Below are 19,832 nucleotides of genomic sequence, written 5' to 3'. Positions count from 1 at the left end.
CATGTCATGTTGATTTCATGTATTATTTTTATTAGGTGGTCAGCAGAGGGGGAAAGTAACAAATTACATTTACTCGCGTTACTGTAATAGAGTAGCATTTTTGTGTACTTTTTTTTAAATCTCTAATTTTACTTTTACTTAATAAATAAATGAATCGCTCCTTGGAAACTACTGCAGGAAATAATGGGCAGGAAACTAAACTGGCGTTAAAATCACAAGAAAGATGCAGATGGACAAGACAGGTGGTCCAGACCCAGCGGAAAACGTAACCCCATCGTATTCTGCTGTTGAACTCAAAGAAATGAAGTGAAGCCCTGGCCATATTTATGTTCTATTGTGCAGTGTAAACTGTGTTTACCTATGGAGACCAAACTAGCAACTTATAAAATCTCGATATCAACCCTTTCCGAGAATGTACGAATGTGCATCGTTGCATGTGTGGTTAAAATTAAGCTTTGACAGTTTAGCAAAAGGCTTTGCACAAATTAGTCAAAAAGACAGTGGTGCAGGGTGTTGCGATATATATTGTCTGCGATAATATCGTAATTGTTGTTTTAATCTCAATGTGTGATTTTACATTATCAGTATTTTGCCAAAAACCAAACAAAACACTCCTACAGATCCATGAATTGTAGTAGATTAGACTAGTGCACGTGTGCATTTAAAGGTGCATCCACTCATTGCAGTTTTTTCTCCAAAAATAAGCTTGATCATATATAGATTTTATATAGATTTTCTCAGTTCAATAAACAATAAGAGACTTGCATTTTAGACACCATATTGCCTGTTTTCGACAACAAAAAACTACAAACACAGCCAAGATAGCACAGTTTTGCATCTGTGAGCAATGACGGTGTTACGTTCCTGAATGAATCAACCATTTGAATGATTTGGTTCAATTGCAATGACTCACTTATTAACAGTGACTTGCTGCCACCTACTTGCAGTTTTAATTTCTAATTTAAAGTATCTTTAGAATTGTTTTATCATTTCAAATGAGTATTCATCACTATGTTTATATATCCAAACATTATTTCTGCATTTGTAACTGCAGGTTAAATGCATTCATGTTCTGCATTAAACAGTGTGTAAATACAACTAAATTCCACTTCAGATGAAGCTTCTGTGTTTCCTCTGCATTGCAAAGATGAATTTTGTTGATACAGATTTAATGTGCCTGGTAACATCCCAGGGGTGTCATTCTCAGTTCCTGGAGGGCCGCAGCCCTGCAGAGTTTAGTTCCAACCCTGCTCCTGCTCCAACCCCTAACCCTGGGTTGTGGGTTCGAATCTCGGGCCGGCAATAACACGACTTGAGCAAGGCAACGAACCCCCAACTGCTCCCCGGGCGCTGCAGCGTTAATGGCTGCCCACTGCTCCATGTGTGTGTGTGTGTGTGTTCACTGCTCTGTGTGTGTGCACTTTGGATGGGTTAAATGCAGAGCACGAATTCTGAGTATGGGTCACCATACTTGGCTGAATGTCACTTCACTAAGTGTGGTCCTCCAGGAACTGAGATTGACACTCTTGGCCTATCCCATTTTTGCCTCCCTCCCAATAAAATGCAACTAAGTAATTTTTACTGACTAAATTTTAAACGTGCTACTTTTTTCTTTTACTTGAGTAGATTTTTAGACTGTTACATTTACTTTTACTTAATGTAATAGTACTTATACTTCTTATCCACCTCTGCTGGTCAGTAAACATGGGCTATAGCAGTAAACGCACTGCACAATGATCATGCTCTAATTCTGAAACTCTCAGAAAACTATGGTAGGCTATCTTTGGTTGCAAGACCCTGACAACAGTCATCTTTTAACCTCTTTCACTGTATGTCACAGGGGCACCGATTAGGAGCCATGATTCTTTCACGATGCCAATCTTCCGTCTGGGACATCCGAAAATCGTGCAGTGTGTCTTGGGCTTAAAACAATCTCCAAAAGGTTTCTTCTAAGATGGCTGACAGCTTTTAAACAGATTAGATCAATGCTAAACACTACTGCTAAAAATTGTTCTCATTAAAATGAAACATTTTCATAAAATATGTGTATCTGTTAGCTAACTCTATAATCAACTATGAACCTGGGGAGAGTTATTACTGTGCTGCTGGTAACAAGGTTTCTATGCTGAAGCAGAACAGTAACATATGAAGGTAGATACGTATACAGACAGTTCACTAGGCTTTGAAGTGTCAATATGTATGTACCAAAAACACAAACAAATGAATCACAGTTTACAAGGATATTGATGTTGCATGAGAGATACTGTGTGTTGAGTGTTATATTTCAACATTAATGGCCATCAGTAAATCTGCTTTAGAACGCTAGGGAATACTTAGCAAGTATCAATTCACTGATATCAGTATACAAAATAAGATTTCGCAAGTAGAGTACATCACAAAATCAATACTGCAGCTCGGCCCTAAAGATGTAACAGTCAGTCGGAGGAAGTGGCAGTTGTCTAAGTTGTGGTGTTTTGTGTATGTCTGCTAAATAAACTGTAGTTGCTTTGGCTTAGGTTTACCGTTCTTTAGCTGTAAAACTAGAGAGCGGACTCATTAGCTGTAGCAGTACTCTATTATTTGAGACAGTGATCTAAAGGAAAAACACATCCACTTCATTCAGCAGACTACCCCAGACACTCAACGTGAGAGGCCATCGCTTTAATGGCCTTTCGCTTCACAGGGATAGTGGAGTCATGGAGACAGCAGACATTTGCTAGAAGAGTTTAGCTTCTTCTCTGATCACGCCAGACCAACTGAACTGTTACTTTACACCATCTGTGATTAGCACAAGGCTCTGTGCCCGGTTTGAAGGAACATTAAGGTGAGGAATTGCCCAAATCCTTTGAGATGGGGTTTCCAAACACTGCATTAATGGCTTGACACACATAACGAAAGAACATGCACCTACAGTGTCCTGTATTTTGCTGTCTAAACTATGCTAAATAAAGATAATGGCTGAGGAAAAGGTCATTATTTTGATGGTTTAACTGATCCTGGTTTTGCCCTATGCTGGTTTTGTGTTTTTGCAAAGGTCAGTGTGGAAGTAATTGGGCTCAGTCGCTTAAACCAGAAGTCAGTGGTCAATTATCAGATCAGTGACCTTTCAAAAAAGTTACAAGACAATTTATTCTTAAAAATAATTTGAAAATAGACTTGAAATGGAAAAAATATGTTCCAATTTCTTAAAGAAAGTATGCATGGTTATTGACTACTATACACAGATAAACAATGATTGGCTTTAAAAGTAATAGTGCAAAATATCTTTGCAAATATGGATTATGGTCCACAGAGTGTAATGGGTCAAATAGTGACTCTCTGGATTTAACCGATCAAGAAGGCATTAGTCAGCCAGACAATATAAGGATTGAGAAAACACCAATCTTCCCTAATGACAGTTTGTAATCCTAGACAATAAGCATCAGGCAAAATTGCTCTTTCCAAAAGCTCACAGGATATTTAGCTGATTCTTGGAAGCTCTGTACATACATTAATGAGAAATACCACTTGAGCTACTGGAGCTCTGTCAGTCTTACCACCCAATCAAATCATGTGAATCCTTCTGCCTCTGTGCTAATTGCCGGTTATAAAAATAGGTCTGAATTTTCAATGAAATGCTGCATGAAATTTGATCAAAGCCTGTGCTCTTACACTATGACTCACTTGGGTTCCTTTTAAGCAAAGCAATTAAAATGAATGTTTACAATCCTTTAGGAAAATCAACCACATTTAACATACATTAAATAGCCTAACTGTTTGCATTTATTGAAACATTACATAAAAGACCAAAAAAAGTGTAATTTCCCAGAGTTCCCAACTCCAAAACAGCTGAGCCAGCTAATCAAGGACTGCTTTAGAAAGCCGAAAGATTAGGCTGCTGACTTCTTGCCTCGCTGCCTTATCAGGCAATGACATTGCAGGCAGCATTTGCACACAAATGAACCTCAAGAGACTTCTCAGGCACAGTAACAATTTAATAATCTACAACAATTAGAGTGAGCAAATATTTTAGTACTATAATAGTAATGGAAAAAGTTGGCAAAAAACACAAACTGAGCACCAGTTGCAACTTTCAGCAGCTTCTTTATTTTTTTGCTTAACTGTTAAAGAATAGAACTCTTAGGACTGATTTCCATTCAGATAGCTCTTATGTCATACAGTGAGAGAGGTTCAAAGATGGCCATTGTCCTGGTCTTGCAACCAAAGAGAGCCTACGATACGGCATGATCACACATGATCGTACAGTGTTTGCTGCTTTGATTCACGTTTAATAACCAATCAATAAAAATGTGACAAGAAATCAACGCAACATCGTGCTAAAACATAAAGCTGCTTACCTCAAGCACGTATCCCTTTTGTCTTTCACTGCTTCAACTTTTTTCCAGCGCACATAAAAATTACAACTGCTAAAATGTGATTTATCATACTCTTTTTGTTTACTACTAGCGCATGCTGATGACATTTTATTCTTCTATAGGAACGTGTGTCGCAGCGTACAAATCAACAAGTGTCATTCCCTGCATTCCATTCGGAAGGGCTCATCTATGCCCTAATCCATTCAAAGGGTTTACCCTCCGGAGTGAGAGCTTCGAAGGGTTGAAGGGTGTAGGGGACCAAACATCAGTTGTACCATCAGTTGTACACTTTGAAATCCTTCATTCCAAAGGGCCCTTTGAAGTGGCCAGTTTTGAGCACTTTGGTTTGGAACTTCCCTTCAATATAGCAGCCATGATTGTTTTCACTCTGCACCAATCATTGTACAGTCTACATAAACGTCGAAGCCAAGTTTATTAGATGCATGTCACACAATGTGACAAGCAGTAATCTTATAGGATTGCTAACATCCTGCAGTGTGTTTTGGGCTTAAGTTCTCTCTGTGTGTGTGTGTGTGTGTGTGTGTGTGTGTGTGTGTGTGTGTGTGTGTGTGTGTGTGTGTGTGTGTGTGTGTGATTGGTAAATGGAGAACAGGTGTGAGTGCAAACGAGATTCAGTGGTCCAAGAAATTGGAGCAGAGGGTTTCTGGAGAAAGAGAATCCGAAGCCAATGAGTGCTTGACAAACAAAAATCTAAACAGAGTGAAGTAAATATAAGCAATTTGTAAGAATATTATTTTATAAATGTTTTAAAAATTAAAACTATTCCCCAGTTTATGCATAATTTCAACACAAAAAATAATTTTGCTATTACTAAAGGTTTTTATTTTTATTTTTTTAGTTAGTTATTGAACTTACTAAGCAGACAAAAGTCTTGGGCAAGAACATCCTTGATAAAATATGTAAGATTTAAGATTATATGTAAGCCTAAGATTTTGATGCTGTTTGAAAGTGATAAATATAAGTATGCATTTTTTAAATAAAATTATCCAAATTAATAAACCAATTAACCCCCCCCCCCACACAACAACAACAAAAAATGTTGAAACTGGTCTGTATTGGAAAGATACCATTTGAAATGAAGGAAAGGGAAAACTATACCAAAGCTGTGCTCATTTTCAAAGTAATGGTGCAGATATTCATATAATAATAAGGAGAGCAGCATCTGTTGCATGTAGTTTATTTAAAAAAGGTAACTTTATAAAGTGTTTCATATGGTTTTATTGAAGTCTAAAATGTTATATTCTAATACTAAATTAACCTTATCACATATATTTAAATAAACTGTACATGTGTGTGTAATCTTAAATGATTCCTATGGTAACATCTACAGTAAGTTAATTTTTTTTTTTACCATAACTGAATTAATCTAAATAGCCTATGTTAGGTTAAGCCAACAATATTTAAGGATAAATCAGGTACAGATAACTCTTTAGGATAACACATTTGACAGTAAAGTGATATTTTACCATAACATTATTTATAAATCTACTTGATGTATAATCATTTGTAGACTATATGTTATGCATTTCAATTGCTTAAATCGATTAAAACTCAAAGACAATAGGGCAAGACTCCAAACAACCTCAAATTTACTATAGTAACTTTTCTGATGCCAGCACTTGATGAATTAGCATCGGTCAGGTGTGTCTCACTCACCTAACCCAAGTCCCACTATGAGCCGTCCAACCAGCAGAGCCTCCTTATTAGGTGCAGATCCCAACACTATCGCCCCGATGGCGAAGGTGAAGCTGGCCATGAGGATGCACACCCGCCGCCCAAACAGTCCGTTGAGATACCCGCCGAGCAGCGCGGACACCGCCGCCGCGGCAACAGTCCCGGACACCAGCAGCTCTTGCCACAGGGCACTTACATTCATGTCCCTCTTGAGCAAAAGCATCGCTCCGGACACCACCCCGGTGTCATAGCCGAACAGAAAGCCGCCGATAGCGGAGAACACGGCCAAGACGTAGACGAATCCCGGCGTGACATCCTGCTGGAACTGTTTGCGCGCCGCACGCTCCAGGTCCGCCGGCGCGGGGGACGTTGCTGAGGGACCGGCGCTGCTGAGGCTGGCGCTGGACGGAGCTTTGATGAGACTCCGCTCTCCATCATCCGATGCTCGCTTCTTCCTCTCGCCCATCAGGTTGCTCATACTACGCAGATTATAGTCATCGCTGGATTTGCGTGACATAAGTGAAAAGCAAGAATAAATGTGCAGAGTGAGTCAAAGAGGGTAAACTGGAGAAGAGGGCTGATGTGAGTCTAGCTTGGTGTGCTGTTGTGTTGTTGATGTGGTTTTATGAATGGTCTGTCCAGTCTGACTCCTCACAAGTTGTGTCACGCCTCTGTGCTTGAAGTCTGGAGGACCAGAGATGAGCGTGAAGCCGAAGGTAGAGCTCAGCGTCATCGTGACGTGGGCATGGCGTCAAAGAACTACACATCAACACACATGTGCATATAAATACATCTATTTGCCAAATAGCTTCTTCTTCTTCTTAATCTCACAACACCGTAAAAAAATATTTATGTATTTATATTTATGTGGAATTATTTTTAAATGAAATTTATTTGTAAATATCTAGGCTACTCTTTTATAGTGAATGTTAAAATTCCATTCAATTACAATTATTTATTAATTTATTTAAGCCCTCCATGATAGACAACAAGCCAGATAGCCAGTGGTGCCCCCAGAAAATTTTAATAGGGGTGACCAGATGAGGCCACAGTAAATCCTGGGGTGGCACATTAAATAAATAAATAAATAAGTGTTTGCAACATTGACAAAAAAATTATCGATAACGATAATTAGACAATATTTTGCTGAGTGTATTATTGTGCTTCTTATGTATATGTATGTATGTATGTATATGTATGTATGTGTATATATATTTTTTTTATAGAAGAAAAAGTCTCCATTTGATCAATTACTTTATCTCTTTTTAGGAGAAACAGTTAGATATTAAATAGATTTTTCTTTTTTATCCACCAACATGTTTTGCAACAACACTTATCAGGTATAAATGTAACCATGGCTCCCTGAGTAGGAAACGAGACACTGCGTCCTCTAGGGGTCGCTATAGGGAATACCTCGTCGTGACACGTGTCTGAAGCATACATTGAAAAAACACCAACGAGTTGGCCGGCGATTGCCTCTGACATCACTACTGGCGCAACTATAAACAGGCACCGGGAGAACACATCATTCACTTCTTCGTCTGAAGCTAATGAACGCAGTTTCTCGTTCCCTACTCAGGGAACCATGGCTACATTCGTAATTATAGTTTGGAAAAAGACTAACTAGTAGAAAATGTGTACACGTTATTTGAAAACTAATACAAGGTTTAATAAAAGATTTACTCATGTTTATGATCGCTGCTGGATCAAGCTGCTTCATTCTTTTTTCCGAGGTAATCCAGAACTTTAATCCTGAGGTAATCCTAAACGCGTCTTCTTCGGGTGAATTATGTCTTATTCCTCTCAGCGCGAAGCAAACAGTAAAATGAAAAGAAAAAAAAAACACGAAGAACAGTCTCGCTGCTTTATTTGCTGTCATGTCGGCGTTTACATGCCGCAAGCTTTACGTTGTGTATTGTAATATCAATGGCGCACTCAGCGGATAGGCGTGGTGGCATTAGATATAATGAAGGGAGACATGAAAGAGTGGACATTGTGTTGTTTTCATATGGATGTAATGTCTGTTTTGGGGTTTTGTTTCATGTTCTTGTTTTCATGTCTTTTATTTTGTAGTCTTTGTTTATGCTGTTTGTGTCATGCTTCCCTTGCCCTCTTGTTGTCTTGCTATTGGTTCCTCTTGTTTCTTGTGTCACGTTCCGATTGGTTGTCTTAGTCATGTGTCTTGTTTCCCATTGGTTTGTTCTTGTCATGTGACCCTCATTGTTTGTATGAGTAGTCATGTTTTTGCCATTGTGCTTTGTTGTGTATTAACCTCAAGTCAAGTCAAGTCAAGTCAAGTTTTTGGATTTTGGTTTTCACTTCTGTAAATAAACTGCACCTGGGTTCTCACTACGCTCGCCTTCAGTGGACTAATCGTTACAATGGATTACTTATTCCTAGAATATTTTCAGTAAAACTTGCTTAGTTTAAAAGTAGGCATGTTAAGCTGTCTATAGACAGATCTCTCATGTCTCTTTGAGTGTTTGCGGAGTTAGTTAATTTTGATGACACATTTCTAAATGAAAATCACACAGATCAAGGCGTAGAGAATGCACCCTGTTTGTTTTCTTTATTTTGTAAATCCACAACGTTTTGTTCTTATGTGTGTATACAAATAAAAGTTGGCCCTTTACAGATTGATGTATTGCTCTTATCTGTCCGATCAAATCTGAAAGTGTAATTTAAGTTATTTTCGGTGTTATCAGGAGAAGATGCCACAAAATGCGTATTTGCGTTGATCGACTTCAGAGGGTTAAACCTTCATGTGACCATAGTTCAGTTCATGGTGTTCATCATCAAGCCTGGTCAACTACAAATGGAACCTCAAAATGTTCAAGCAGTAGTGGATTGGCCCTCCACCTCATTGGTAATAAAGTTACAGCATTTAATTGGCTTCGCTAATTTTTTTTTTTTTCCAAGTTCATCCTGAACGTCAGTACTGTAGCAGCTCCTTTATCTGCCCTCACCAAGGGGAAAACAACCAGCTTTTATTGGGGACCTGAAGCAGAATTGGCTTTCAGCAAACTAAAAGCCATTTCACCTCTTCACTTATTCTCATTCTCCCAAACCCATATAAACCCTTCAATGTGGAGGTGAATGCTTCAGGTTTGTAGGGGTTGAAGCTGTGCTATCCCAAAGTGGGGAGGACAACAAGCTGCATCCATGTCCATTCCTTTCCCACCACCTTACACCGACTGAGAGGAACTATCATGTAGTGGATCGAGAGTTACTGGCAGTTAAGCTAGCACTTGAAGAGTGGAGGCATTGGCTTGCGGGGGCCAAACACCTATTCCAAGTACTCACAGACCACAAAAATCTGGAATATATTCAGCAGGCAAACCGAATCAATCAACCCCTGCCATGCACGTTGGTCTTTATTCTTCAATTGATTCCAGTTCATCTTACCCTACCTCCCCGGCTCTAAGAACCTAAAACCTAAAGCTCTATCCTGAGTATATGTTGACACTCCTCAGGAAGATTCCATAACATCAATTAACAGGTGGAATCTGAAAAATATGGTGAAACAAGCCCAAGCCTGAAAACATGACCCAGGAGGGGGACCAACCTACTGTCTGTTTGTTCCAAAAGCTGTCCGCTTCCAGATCCTCCAGTGGGGACACTCCTCTTGTCTCACTTGTCTTCCTGGTACTTCTCACACTCTTGAGTTCATCCAAAGTTGATTTTACTGGCCAACTATCAAGGAGAATGTGACAACATTTGTAAATGCATGTCCCAAATGCAACCAAAGTAAAGTCTCTCACTGTTCTCCTCAGGGGCTATAGCCCCCTCTCTCCATAGCTCATATACCTTGAGGTCTAGATCTTTCCATGGATTTTATTACTGGACTTTCACTATCACGAGAAAACACCACTACCATGGTCATAATTGATAGATTCTCCAAGGCCGCCCAATTTATTCCTCTGCCCAAACTACCCACCGCTGAAGAAACCACTGAATTGGTTATAAACCATGTCTTTTGAGTCTTTGGCATACTACAAGACATTGTCTCTTATCCTTGTCTCTTATATACATCATCGAGTATCCCATATTTCCTCCTGATTCTGGTGGGCTTTTTGTCAATCTCTGGGGGCTACAGTGAGTCTATCTTCTGGGTTCCACCTGGAGTCCAATGGACAAACAGAGAGACTTAACCAAGATCTTGAGACTGCACTGTAGTGTTTAGCAGCTAACAACCCAACCTCCTGGTCTTGTTCATCACTAAGGCAAAATGCACGCACATTACCCTTTGCTCCTCTGCTACAGGAATGTCCCCTTTCAAGTGCCAGTTTGGGTACACCCCTCCACTATTCCCTGAGCAAGAAGTGGAGGCTGCAGTTTCCTCTGCTCAACAATTCATTAAACGCTGCCGCCAGACATGGAAAAAGGCCCAACTCAAGCTCCTTAAGGCATCTCAGCAGTACCAGCACCAGGTTAATCTCAGACGCAGAACTGCCCCTCCTCTGCGCCCTGGAAGATTCTGGATCTCCACTAAGAACATTCCCTTGCGGGTGGAGTGCCATAAACATTCCCAGAGGTTCATCAGCCCCTTCAAGATTGCCAGGAAAGTTAACACAGTTACTTATTGTTTCTACTTGCCTAAGTTTTTGAAAATAAATCAAATTTTTCATGACTCCTTGTTAAAACCTGTTTTGTCTTTTCCTTTTCATGTGACAGGTAAACCTACTAGTTTTGGGGTCCAAGAATTTCATGCTCGCAAGCCCAGTTGTCCTGGAGGGAATGTCAGGAGCTATTCCTAGAGGGAGGGGTCCTGTCAGAGTTTTCGCTTTGTAATGTTTTATTTTGGCCACTACAGGTCCCTATGGTACTCTCATGTCAATCTTTTGCCTCTTGTAATCAGTGCTATTGTTTTCACATGTGCCTTGTTCTGGGCTGTGAATTTAAGCTGATCACTTCCTATTGTTGTTGTTTTGCTCTAGTTTTAAGAACTATACTTTGAAAGCATTTTTGGATTGGTTTCCTCTGTTTATTTTTGCTTTCCTTTTCCAGAGTTTTCATTTTGGAGATTATTTTGGGCTGAAGATTTTTCTGTTTGGTGGCTTTATTTAAGAAAAGGATGGCTCAGTTGAGGAAATTAACCCTCTCAGGCTCAAATTAAGTTTTAGTAACTTAGTAACTTTAGTAACCTTTAGTAAAGTTTTTAGTACTCCAGATACATAAAATATGTATCTGGAGTAATAAGGTTTTTAGTTTTTAACTGTTGCAAATCAGCAACGCCTGCCTTGAGAGGGTTAAGACTCTCGCGCCAGAGACCCAAGTTTGAGCTCCGACTCTGACACCATGTTTGTCAGTAATACATAAATTAAAGATGTACATTTTCTGTAATAGCATTAATAAATTGAATGTGTTTTACTCGACAAGATACGGCCCTGAATAAAACGGCCGATTTTGTCAAATAGGGTGTCAAATTGCATGCGACCTCCCCTGCACCAGATAGCAGAGATGTAATACTTCATCTCTGACTCAAAAAAACTTCATGCTTCTATACAAAATTGAGCTTCGTTCAATAAAATGCGCTTCGTTCGTCATCTGGCTCGGCTCGGTGTTCATCTTCAGTTCTCTCTTCACAGCAGTTCAGTCAGTGTACTGTTTGAGTAAATGATTTACTCCGGGATATTGGTTTGTTTTAACTTAGAGGGAGTGTCAGCCACATTAAAAAAGTTAACAGCTTAAGTCATTTGTGGATTAATGCTTATTGGAGACGCGAATCGTTTCAAACGATTCAGTTCAATTGGGTTAACTGGTTCAAGAAGATCCGGTTACATCGAGTGATTCGTTTGCGAACCGGATATCACTAAACTGCAGTGAACGTGCTCACAACAGACCGGAAGAGAAAACAATGCTGAATAAAGTCGTAGTTTTTGCTATTTTTGGACCAAAATGTATTTTCAATGCTTCAAAAAATTCTAATGGACCCTCTGATGTCACATGGACTACTTTGAAGATGTTTTTATTACCTTTCAATGGAGGGACTGAGAGCTCTCGGACTAAATCTAAAATTTCTTAAACTGTGTTCTGAAGATGAACTTAAGAACTTATGAACAACGTGCTTGATAAGATAACATATGATTTATGATACCCCTAGCAAAGACAATATCTAATTGGTCAAGACAACATTTGAGGTGTGGCCAAAAGGCCAGTTTAAATACTCAGGACACCATCAAATTCTGCTTTTAGCTTTTAGCATTTGCTTTTCAGCTGCTGCTTTTAGTCATGACTTTTAGCGTTCTTTGAGCACGGTTGCAGCGTGCATCGGCCAGCACGCCTGCTGCTACTTAGCCACGATAAGAAGAAATACCACCTAGTCTCGTCAGACTTTACTTTTGTTCTTTTACTTTAGTTTCTTTTCTTTTCCGTTGAAAGTTTCGTGTTCTGAGTTAAGTTTTGTAATGCTGTGTGTCCGAGTATGACCTCGAGTGCCCGTTCAACTTCAACCACTCCACACAACTCCGCATCATCAGCCAACGCCCAACCACGGGCTTCCCAAGACGTCACTTCATCGACTACTGAACTTCCAGCCAATCAGCGACATCGGGAAACCCCCTTTCAACAACAACAAAGGGAACCCCTTTACAAAGGGCAAAACAAGTATCTTCCAGACTCTGATTTGTACTGGTGTATCTAATATAATTTTAACCCCATTGAGGAACTCAATGCAAGGGTTAATTAAGTGATTGATGGCTGTTCATGTCTATGCTGTAAACTTGGGATTCCACATTTTCATTCTCTTAAACTCATTCTTCCCAATCTTCCTGCAACTTGTGTGAATGTGTGAGTGCGTGTGCTTATGTGTTAGAAGAGTTTTAGATTTATCTAATAAAGCCTTATTCCTATTGAAAAGAGACGTATCTTGTGTTTTCTGCTTACAGGTTAATGTCTTAAACTGCCGATCTTGTTACTGTGCTAATTAATAGTGTTTTCACTATACTTTGGATATTAATATCCAGTGCAGATTTGATGTTAAACGGTTCGTTCAGTGAATCGCAGGGCGTCTCAGTGATCAGCCGTGAAACAGTGATTCTGTTCAAATTCCCTTTAAAATCTTAAATGATTCCCTTTGAGCTAAATTTACCTGTTTCCCTTACAAGAGTTAATTGTATTTGAATATTGCTTGTTACACAGTTAGCCATAACCATGTTAATACTTTTTTAACTGATTTTTTTCTTCTCACAATATACTGATTTATACTGATTTTAAGCAATTTAAATAAATGCATTCTGAAAATATTATTATTTAAAATACATTTAAATGCATTGTTATGTAGTGTCTGCAATTGTGCTTTTGCCTTTCTTTTGTGTTCAGACTTTTATGCTGTTGAGTTTCCTATTTCCTGATGTTGTTTTGTAGTCCATTCCATTGTAGTCCTCTTGTTCGTTGGTTCCATCTTGATTGTCTCCCAAGGTGTTCCTTTTATTTTGTCAGTTAACCTTAGTATGTTAATAAAGGTGCTTTTATGTCTTTTCCAAATTACCATTATTAGGAGATTCCAACTTGTAAAAAGCATTATGTCCTCATAAAACAACTTGGAATTCCCTGAGCCACAGATTTATTTAGGCACTATGTTTAGGTGGTGACAGTGTTGCCATAGAAGCACATAATTCCCAATAGAGCAGTGGTTCCCAAACTTTTCCATTCCACGACCCACCTAGACAAGTGTAATCTATTTCATGACCCACCACAATATTTGAGGAAAAAAAAGGTTGATATTACTTTAAGCCTAATCTTACTTAAAAGTTTGATGACAGAAATGAAGTATTTAAGAAAAAAAAACTTTTTATTTTAGAGTAGGCCTACACCTGAAAAAAATCACTATTAATATTTAAGTTTTAATTTTTGTTTACAGACTTTAGAATATGTAGTGTCCATAAAAACGTTAAACAGGCTCACTCCAGTGAACTGTAATCTGCGCTGCTGTGTTTTGTTGCAGAAAATGCATTCACGATCCTTCCGTGTGTGTCGGTGAGAACGGAGCACAATCCAACACTTTTTTTAGAAAAAGCATAAGAAGCAAAGCAGAACTATCTAAAACTGTTTGGAGATTAAAATAATTGTGAAATAGGTAAAAAATAATAATAAACATGTGTCTCGTTTTAAATAAACAAAAAAAAAAAAAACTGGATGACATTAAGTTCAGGCAGAAATTTATTTTAGCAATGGTTAAATTAATGTTCAGCAATATCTTCAAAAGATTTCTGAACTTTGGCAAATTTTTCTCTAAAAAGAGATGATACGTCAAGGAGTATTGCATTATTTTTTTGTGCATTTTGTTATGTGGAAATGTTTAAATCTTGTAGTGTTACAATTAACCCTGCGTTTGTGCACTGCTCACCCTGTACATGTGAAATGCTTTTTACAAACCGTTTCCCGAACGAAAAAAGTGCACAGAGCTCAAACGGACGATAGAAATGAATGAACATGGCCTACCTGAAACCGTTTTCGTAACATTTGTTTTCTGGTGTATGCAATCTCATGCGGAATATAGTGTATTGAAGTGAGCAAGTTTTTCTCTTTTAATAATGCGGACCGATTGAACCTTTTAATGACATTGCTCTGAGACCTTCACTGTTATTACAACTCGTGCGCGCCCGCGCTTCAAAACACGCAAAGCACGCGGACTTAATTGCAATTCGAAAATCACACTAAGGATATTGCAGTCCTTATTAATGTTGGTGGGCTATATCATTGTGACGAGTGGGTTCCCGGTTCCCGCCTCCTCCTTCCCGTGATTGAGAAGTTTTTAATGTGTTAGACTGGTGCCGAAGCCTGGGAGGAAGGAGGGACGCGCTGCCGAAGATCCCTCGGCACTGAGGTGAATCCGCAGTGCCATCGAGTAGGGCGAAGGAGGATGCTCGAGGCGGTGGGCTGGAGTGAGTTGCCGGGGAGACGGACGCTCCTCTTTTGTATCCTTCCGATCTCCTCCGTGGTTCTCGAGACTGGTGAGTCGAGCAGGTGTCGCTCAATTCCAATCACTCCACCGGCCTCGCACCGTTCCCACTCGTCACTTTCGTGCAGCCCTAGACTGAACTGTGTGTGTGTGTGTCATTGAAACGCAAATTTAGCTGCAGCCAAGTGACTTTGTGCGACCCACCTTGTTCCATTCTGTGACCCACAAGTGGGTCGCGACCCACAGTTTGAAAACCCCTGCAATAGAGGACATGAACATCTAGAATGAAGTAGAATGTCACATGTTGTCATCATAATTACAACATGTCATGAGTTCAGCATAAGCCCTAATGTTTCCATTGTTCATAGGTCAGTCGTTTGTGAGCTTGGTTCTGTTTTTATGTCCACTGAGTTCCTTGTGTTTTGCTGGTTTATTTAAAAAAAATTTCACTTTGTCATGGCTAACAAGACTGTCTCTGACCGTTTTCAACTCAAATTTTACAACTTTTAATGTTTGGCCATTAATTTACACAAAATTAGCACTGTGGTGATCTAAAAAAAATGCGCTTTTGAAAACGAGTTTCAAAATGCACGTTTGAAAACAATACTGTTTTTATCTCCATGTAATCTACGAAAACCAAATTTTTGTAGACACACTGACATCATATACATGCACAATATGTGTATTATAGTCAACAGGAATGCTTAGATGTGCACAGATGTGTAGTTTTTCTTTACATCACCAACTACTTTTACTCTTTTCAAATTTACTCAGAGTAAAAATTACCAACGGTGTCAATCTCAGTTCCTGGAGGATCACAGCCCTGCACAGTTTAGATATAACCCTAATTAAATACATCTGATCTAGCCAATCTGATCATTTAGTCTAATTTGAAAATTACACGGTGTGTATGTTTGAGCAGAGTTGGAACTAAACTCTGCAGGGCTGCGGCCCTCCTGGAACTGAGTTTGACACCCCTGGGATAGGCCTATAAATCTCAAACCAGTTGTTTTTAATTAAAGCAATCAGTTATTTAGATTAATAAGACATTTGGGCTGTTACCAGGCATATTAAATCAAGAAAATCCACATTTGCAGTGCAGAGGAAACACAGAAGCTGAATCTGAAATTTAGTTGTATTTACACACTGTTTAATGCTGAACATGAATGCATTTAACCTGCAGTTACAAGTGCAGAAATAATGTTTTGATATGTAAACATAAGATGTTGAATACTCATTTGAAATTATAAAAAATAAAAAAATAAAAAAGATACTTTAAATGTGAAATTAAAACCGACAGTAGGTGGCAGCAAGTCACTGTTGATAAGTGAGTCATTGCAATTAAACCAAATCATTCAAATGCACCATCATTGCTCAGAGATGCAAAACTGTGCTAAGGTGGCTGTGTTTGGAATTATTTTTGTTGTCAAAATCAAAAAGAGGAAATATGGTGTCTAAAACGCTAATCTCTTAATTTATTGTTTATTGAACTGATGTAAAAAATCTATGTATAATCATGCTGATTTTTGGAAAAAAATAATGTCACTCTACGTATGATAATGCTTTACTATGGTAAATTATGTAAATATATACATTTTCTGCCCCTATATCTTACATTTTTTTGTGATCATTTCAAATACCTTTTAGTAGACTGAAAGAACACACTAATCCCACTCTTGGAATTGAACTGCTGGATTCATCTGGTCAGAGGAGAAGGCCCCCCAACTGAGCCTGGTTTCTCCCAAGGTTTTTTCTCTATTCTGTCAACGATGGAGTTTTGGTTCCTTGCCGCTGTCGCTTCTGGCTTGCTTAGTTGGGGTCACTTCATTTACAGCGATATCGTTGACTTGATTTTCATTTTGCATTATTGACATTGCATTGCATTGTTTTCCTAATTACTGTTATTCAGTTGCTTTGACGCAATCCTTTTTGTTTAAAGCGCTATATAAATAAAGGTGACTTGACTTGACTCTAAATGTGCGCATGCACTAGTCTAGTCTACTAGACTTCAGGCACTCTTTTGGAGTGTTTTATTTGTTTTTGTAAAAAAAAAATTATAATGTCAAATCGCACATCGTTAAAACAACAATTACAATACTATCGCAGACTATATATCGCATACCCTGAACCACTGTCTTTTTTTACTAATTTGTGCAAAACCTTTTGCTAAACTGTCAAAGCTTAATTTTAACCACCAATGCAATGATGCAAGTATTTACCATATCTCTTTGTAAATTCTTGCAAAGGGCTGATGTCGAGAATTTATAAGCTGCTAGTTTGGTCTCCATAGGTAAACACAGTTTACACTGCATAATAGAGCATAAATATGGCTAGGGCTACCCTTCATTTCCTTTGAGTTCATCTTGAGCAGAATATGACGGGGTTTCGTTTTCAGCTGGGTCTGCACCACCTGTCTTTTCCATCTGCATCTTTCTTGTGGTTTTCACACCAGTTTGCTTTCCTGCAGATTATTTACTGCAGTAGTTTCAGGGAGCGATTTTTTTTCCTTAATTATTGTTTTAAAATGTAACGAAGTACAATACTTCAAACTAAACATACTTAAGTAAAAGTAAAATTACAGATTCTAAAAAATACTTAAAAAAGTGTAAGTACACAAAAAAGCTACTCAATAACATTAACCCGAGTAAATGTTATTAGTTACTTTCCACCTCTCCATGCCACCCCTTCCTGTTCGATCACAGCCACCGAGGCCATTCATGAACTATAATCCCTTCTTACTCTGTTTACTCAGTTTACTCTGTCTTGGCCACAGAAGCCTTCCTTGAATTCTCTGTGTTCCCTGTCTGCTCCGTCACAAACAAAGAATCCATCTCTGAACTCTCTGTAATGCCCATGAACTCAGAAAAGGGAAAGCATGATCCAAATGCTAAAGACAACAACAAGAACAACAAAAAAGGAAGGCAAAGGAAAGAGAAACAGGACCAAGCTCACAAAGTGACATGAAAAGGACAAAAACTGACCAGAAAAACATAAATGCTAGAGATTAGATAAACATTAAAGGTTAACTGACTAACAAGACATCAAGGAACCAGTTTTGCCAGACGTACAATAATTATCGCATTTTTACAATAATTTTGATCTCTGTATGACATACAGTCAATAACGAAAAAAAATCCCATAATGTACAATAATTTCAAAAATTTGTGATATTTGTTGATGTAATAATAAGGCTTTTTTTACTCATTGATCATGCCCAACTCACAATGTGTTAAGAATGCGGGAGGGTGCATTGCTTTTAAGCAAACAAGCACTATGTTGTGGTCCGTAATGTCATTAAACCTGTAGTACTGTAAAAGACCACCTCAACATCTGTCAACACACAGGATTTCGATGACAGTGACTTGGAGGTGGAGTTTGAACCTTCCCACTAAGGTACACCTAGTTATTTATCTATTGTTGTAATTTGCAGGTCATGTCATAAAGTTGTTGGTAGATAAATAGCTTTATTCTGTACGTTTGACTCATCATGTAATGTACAATAATGTAATTTTTAGGGGTGTGCACGGATAGTCGAACATTCGTATATTCGTTCTGCTCTAATTATTAGATAAATAAAAATGATATTCGAATTTCGCAAAAAGAAAAAGAAAAAAAAAAGTTCACAATAAAACCTAACTTGGTCCCTTTCTGTGATTCTCCACGGCATATTTGAAGATGTATGCAAGCAAGAAATAATTAATGAATGAATAAGGGGCCGTTAACACATCGCACCTTAAAACGCATGGAAAATGCTAGGCGCGCCGCTTTCTCCTTTCCAAAGCACTGGGGCAGAAGCGCTCCTGAGCCGTCTGCCGTTGCTAAGCAACAATGACGCGCTCTCTCCATGAAGACGCGGAAATTTCAGCAATTCAGCAATTTCAGAAATGTAATTTAAGAAAAAAATCGCTTTCAGTAGCCCTGCTCCTAAATTTATTTCAAAATGGCAAACCATAAACAGCTATGATCAGCTGTTCCTTCATCTTGGCTGAGCATTGTAAATAACAAACTTGAGCGTGCAAAAGACGTGATATGTGAACAGCCCCTAAGAACTGCGTTCTTCTACAGTACTTCAAATATGCCGTGGAGAATCACAGAAAGTGACCGAATTCAAGAACATTGCTGCGGCATCTCTCCAGCAACGGATAAACACGTCTAACTTGGAGAATGCAGTGAAAACTCCTCTTCTCGCGTCTGCCCTAGACCCTCGGAAAAAACATCTCAGGTTTCTCGATGAAAACATGAGAGAAGTAAGAAAAAAAAACTTTTTTGAACATTATCAGAACATTTTCCTTGATGCGAGAGGTGCGGATGCAGCCGCCGTCACCAACGATGAAGAGGATGCAATGCCCACTCATTGGAAAAGGCTGAGCCAGTTCTTCAGCGATGATTACAGACCAGTCCAGCTGAGAGGAGTGGGAACAGTTCTTGCTGGAGCCATGTATTCCACCAGATGAGGATCCCATTCAGTGGTGAAATGAAAACACAAAGCGCTTCACAAAACTTATTTGCTTAGCAAAGCGTTATTTGTGAGTCCCGACAACGTCTGTGCCTTCAGAGCGCGTTTTCTCCCCGGCCGGCCTTATTGTTAACAGACTAAGGAGCCGACTTTCCCCCGATCATGTTTACATGCCTGTGTTTCTAAACAAGAACATGTACAACAATAGAAAAAAAGCAAAAAAGATTTGCTGACAGTTTCAAAGTAAAGTGTAGGCTACGTTCTACAATAGCCTAATTGCTGCAGGCTGCTTTACGTTTTTTCTTTGTTGACTTTTTTTTCACTTTTTTTTTTGCTTTTAATCTGTACTTTTGTTTGCACGCATTGTTAAAGGTTTTCAGCTACAAAACATGATGCGTAATGTTCAAGCTTATTGTGTGTAAGC

The 19,832-nt window shown here is 38.8% G+C and overlaps 1 protein-coding gene across 1 annotated transcript in view; it reads right to left on the bottom strand.

The window, feature by feature from the left end:
- The window catches only part of LOC132105931 (proton myo-inositol cotransporter-like), an 84,079-nt gene extending 77,331 nt beyond the window's left edge, over window positions 1-6,748 (bottom strand). Inside the window, exon 1 of the mRNA XM_059511478.1 lies at window positions 6,033-6,748. Coding sequence (XP_059367461.1) covers window positions 6,033-6,567 — 535 coding nt within the window. The 5' untranslated portion in view covers window positions 6,568-6,748. The remainder of the gene's footprint in view (window positions 1-6,032) is intronic.
- Window positions 6,749-19,832: the final 13,084 nt, after the last annotated feature.

Source organism: Carassius carassius, chromosome 26 (assembly GCF_963082965.1).
Source record: "Carassius carassius chromosome 26, fCarCar2.1, whole genome shotgun sequence".
Lineage (NCBI taxonomy): Eukaryota > Metazoa > Chordata > Actinopteri > Cypriniformes > Cyprinidae > Carassius > Carassius carassius.
This window is presented reverse-complemented; position numbering and strand designations above follow the sequence as displayed.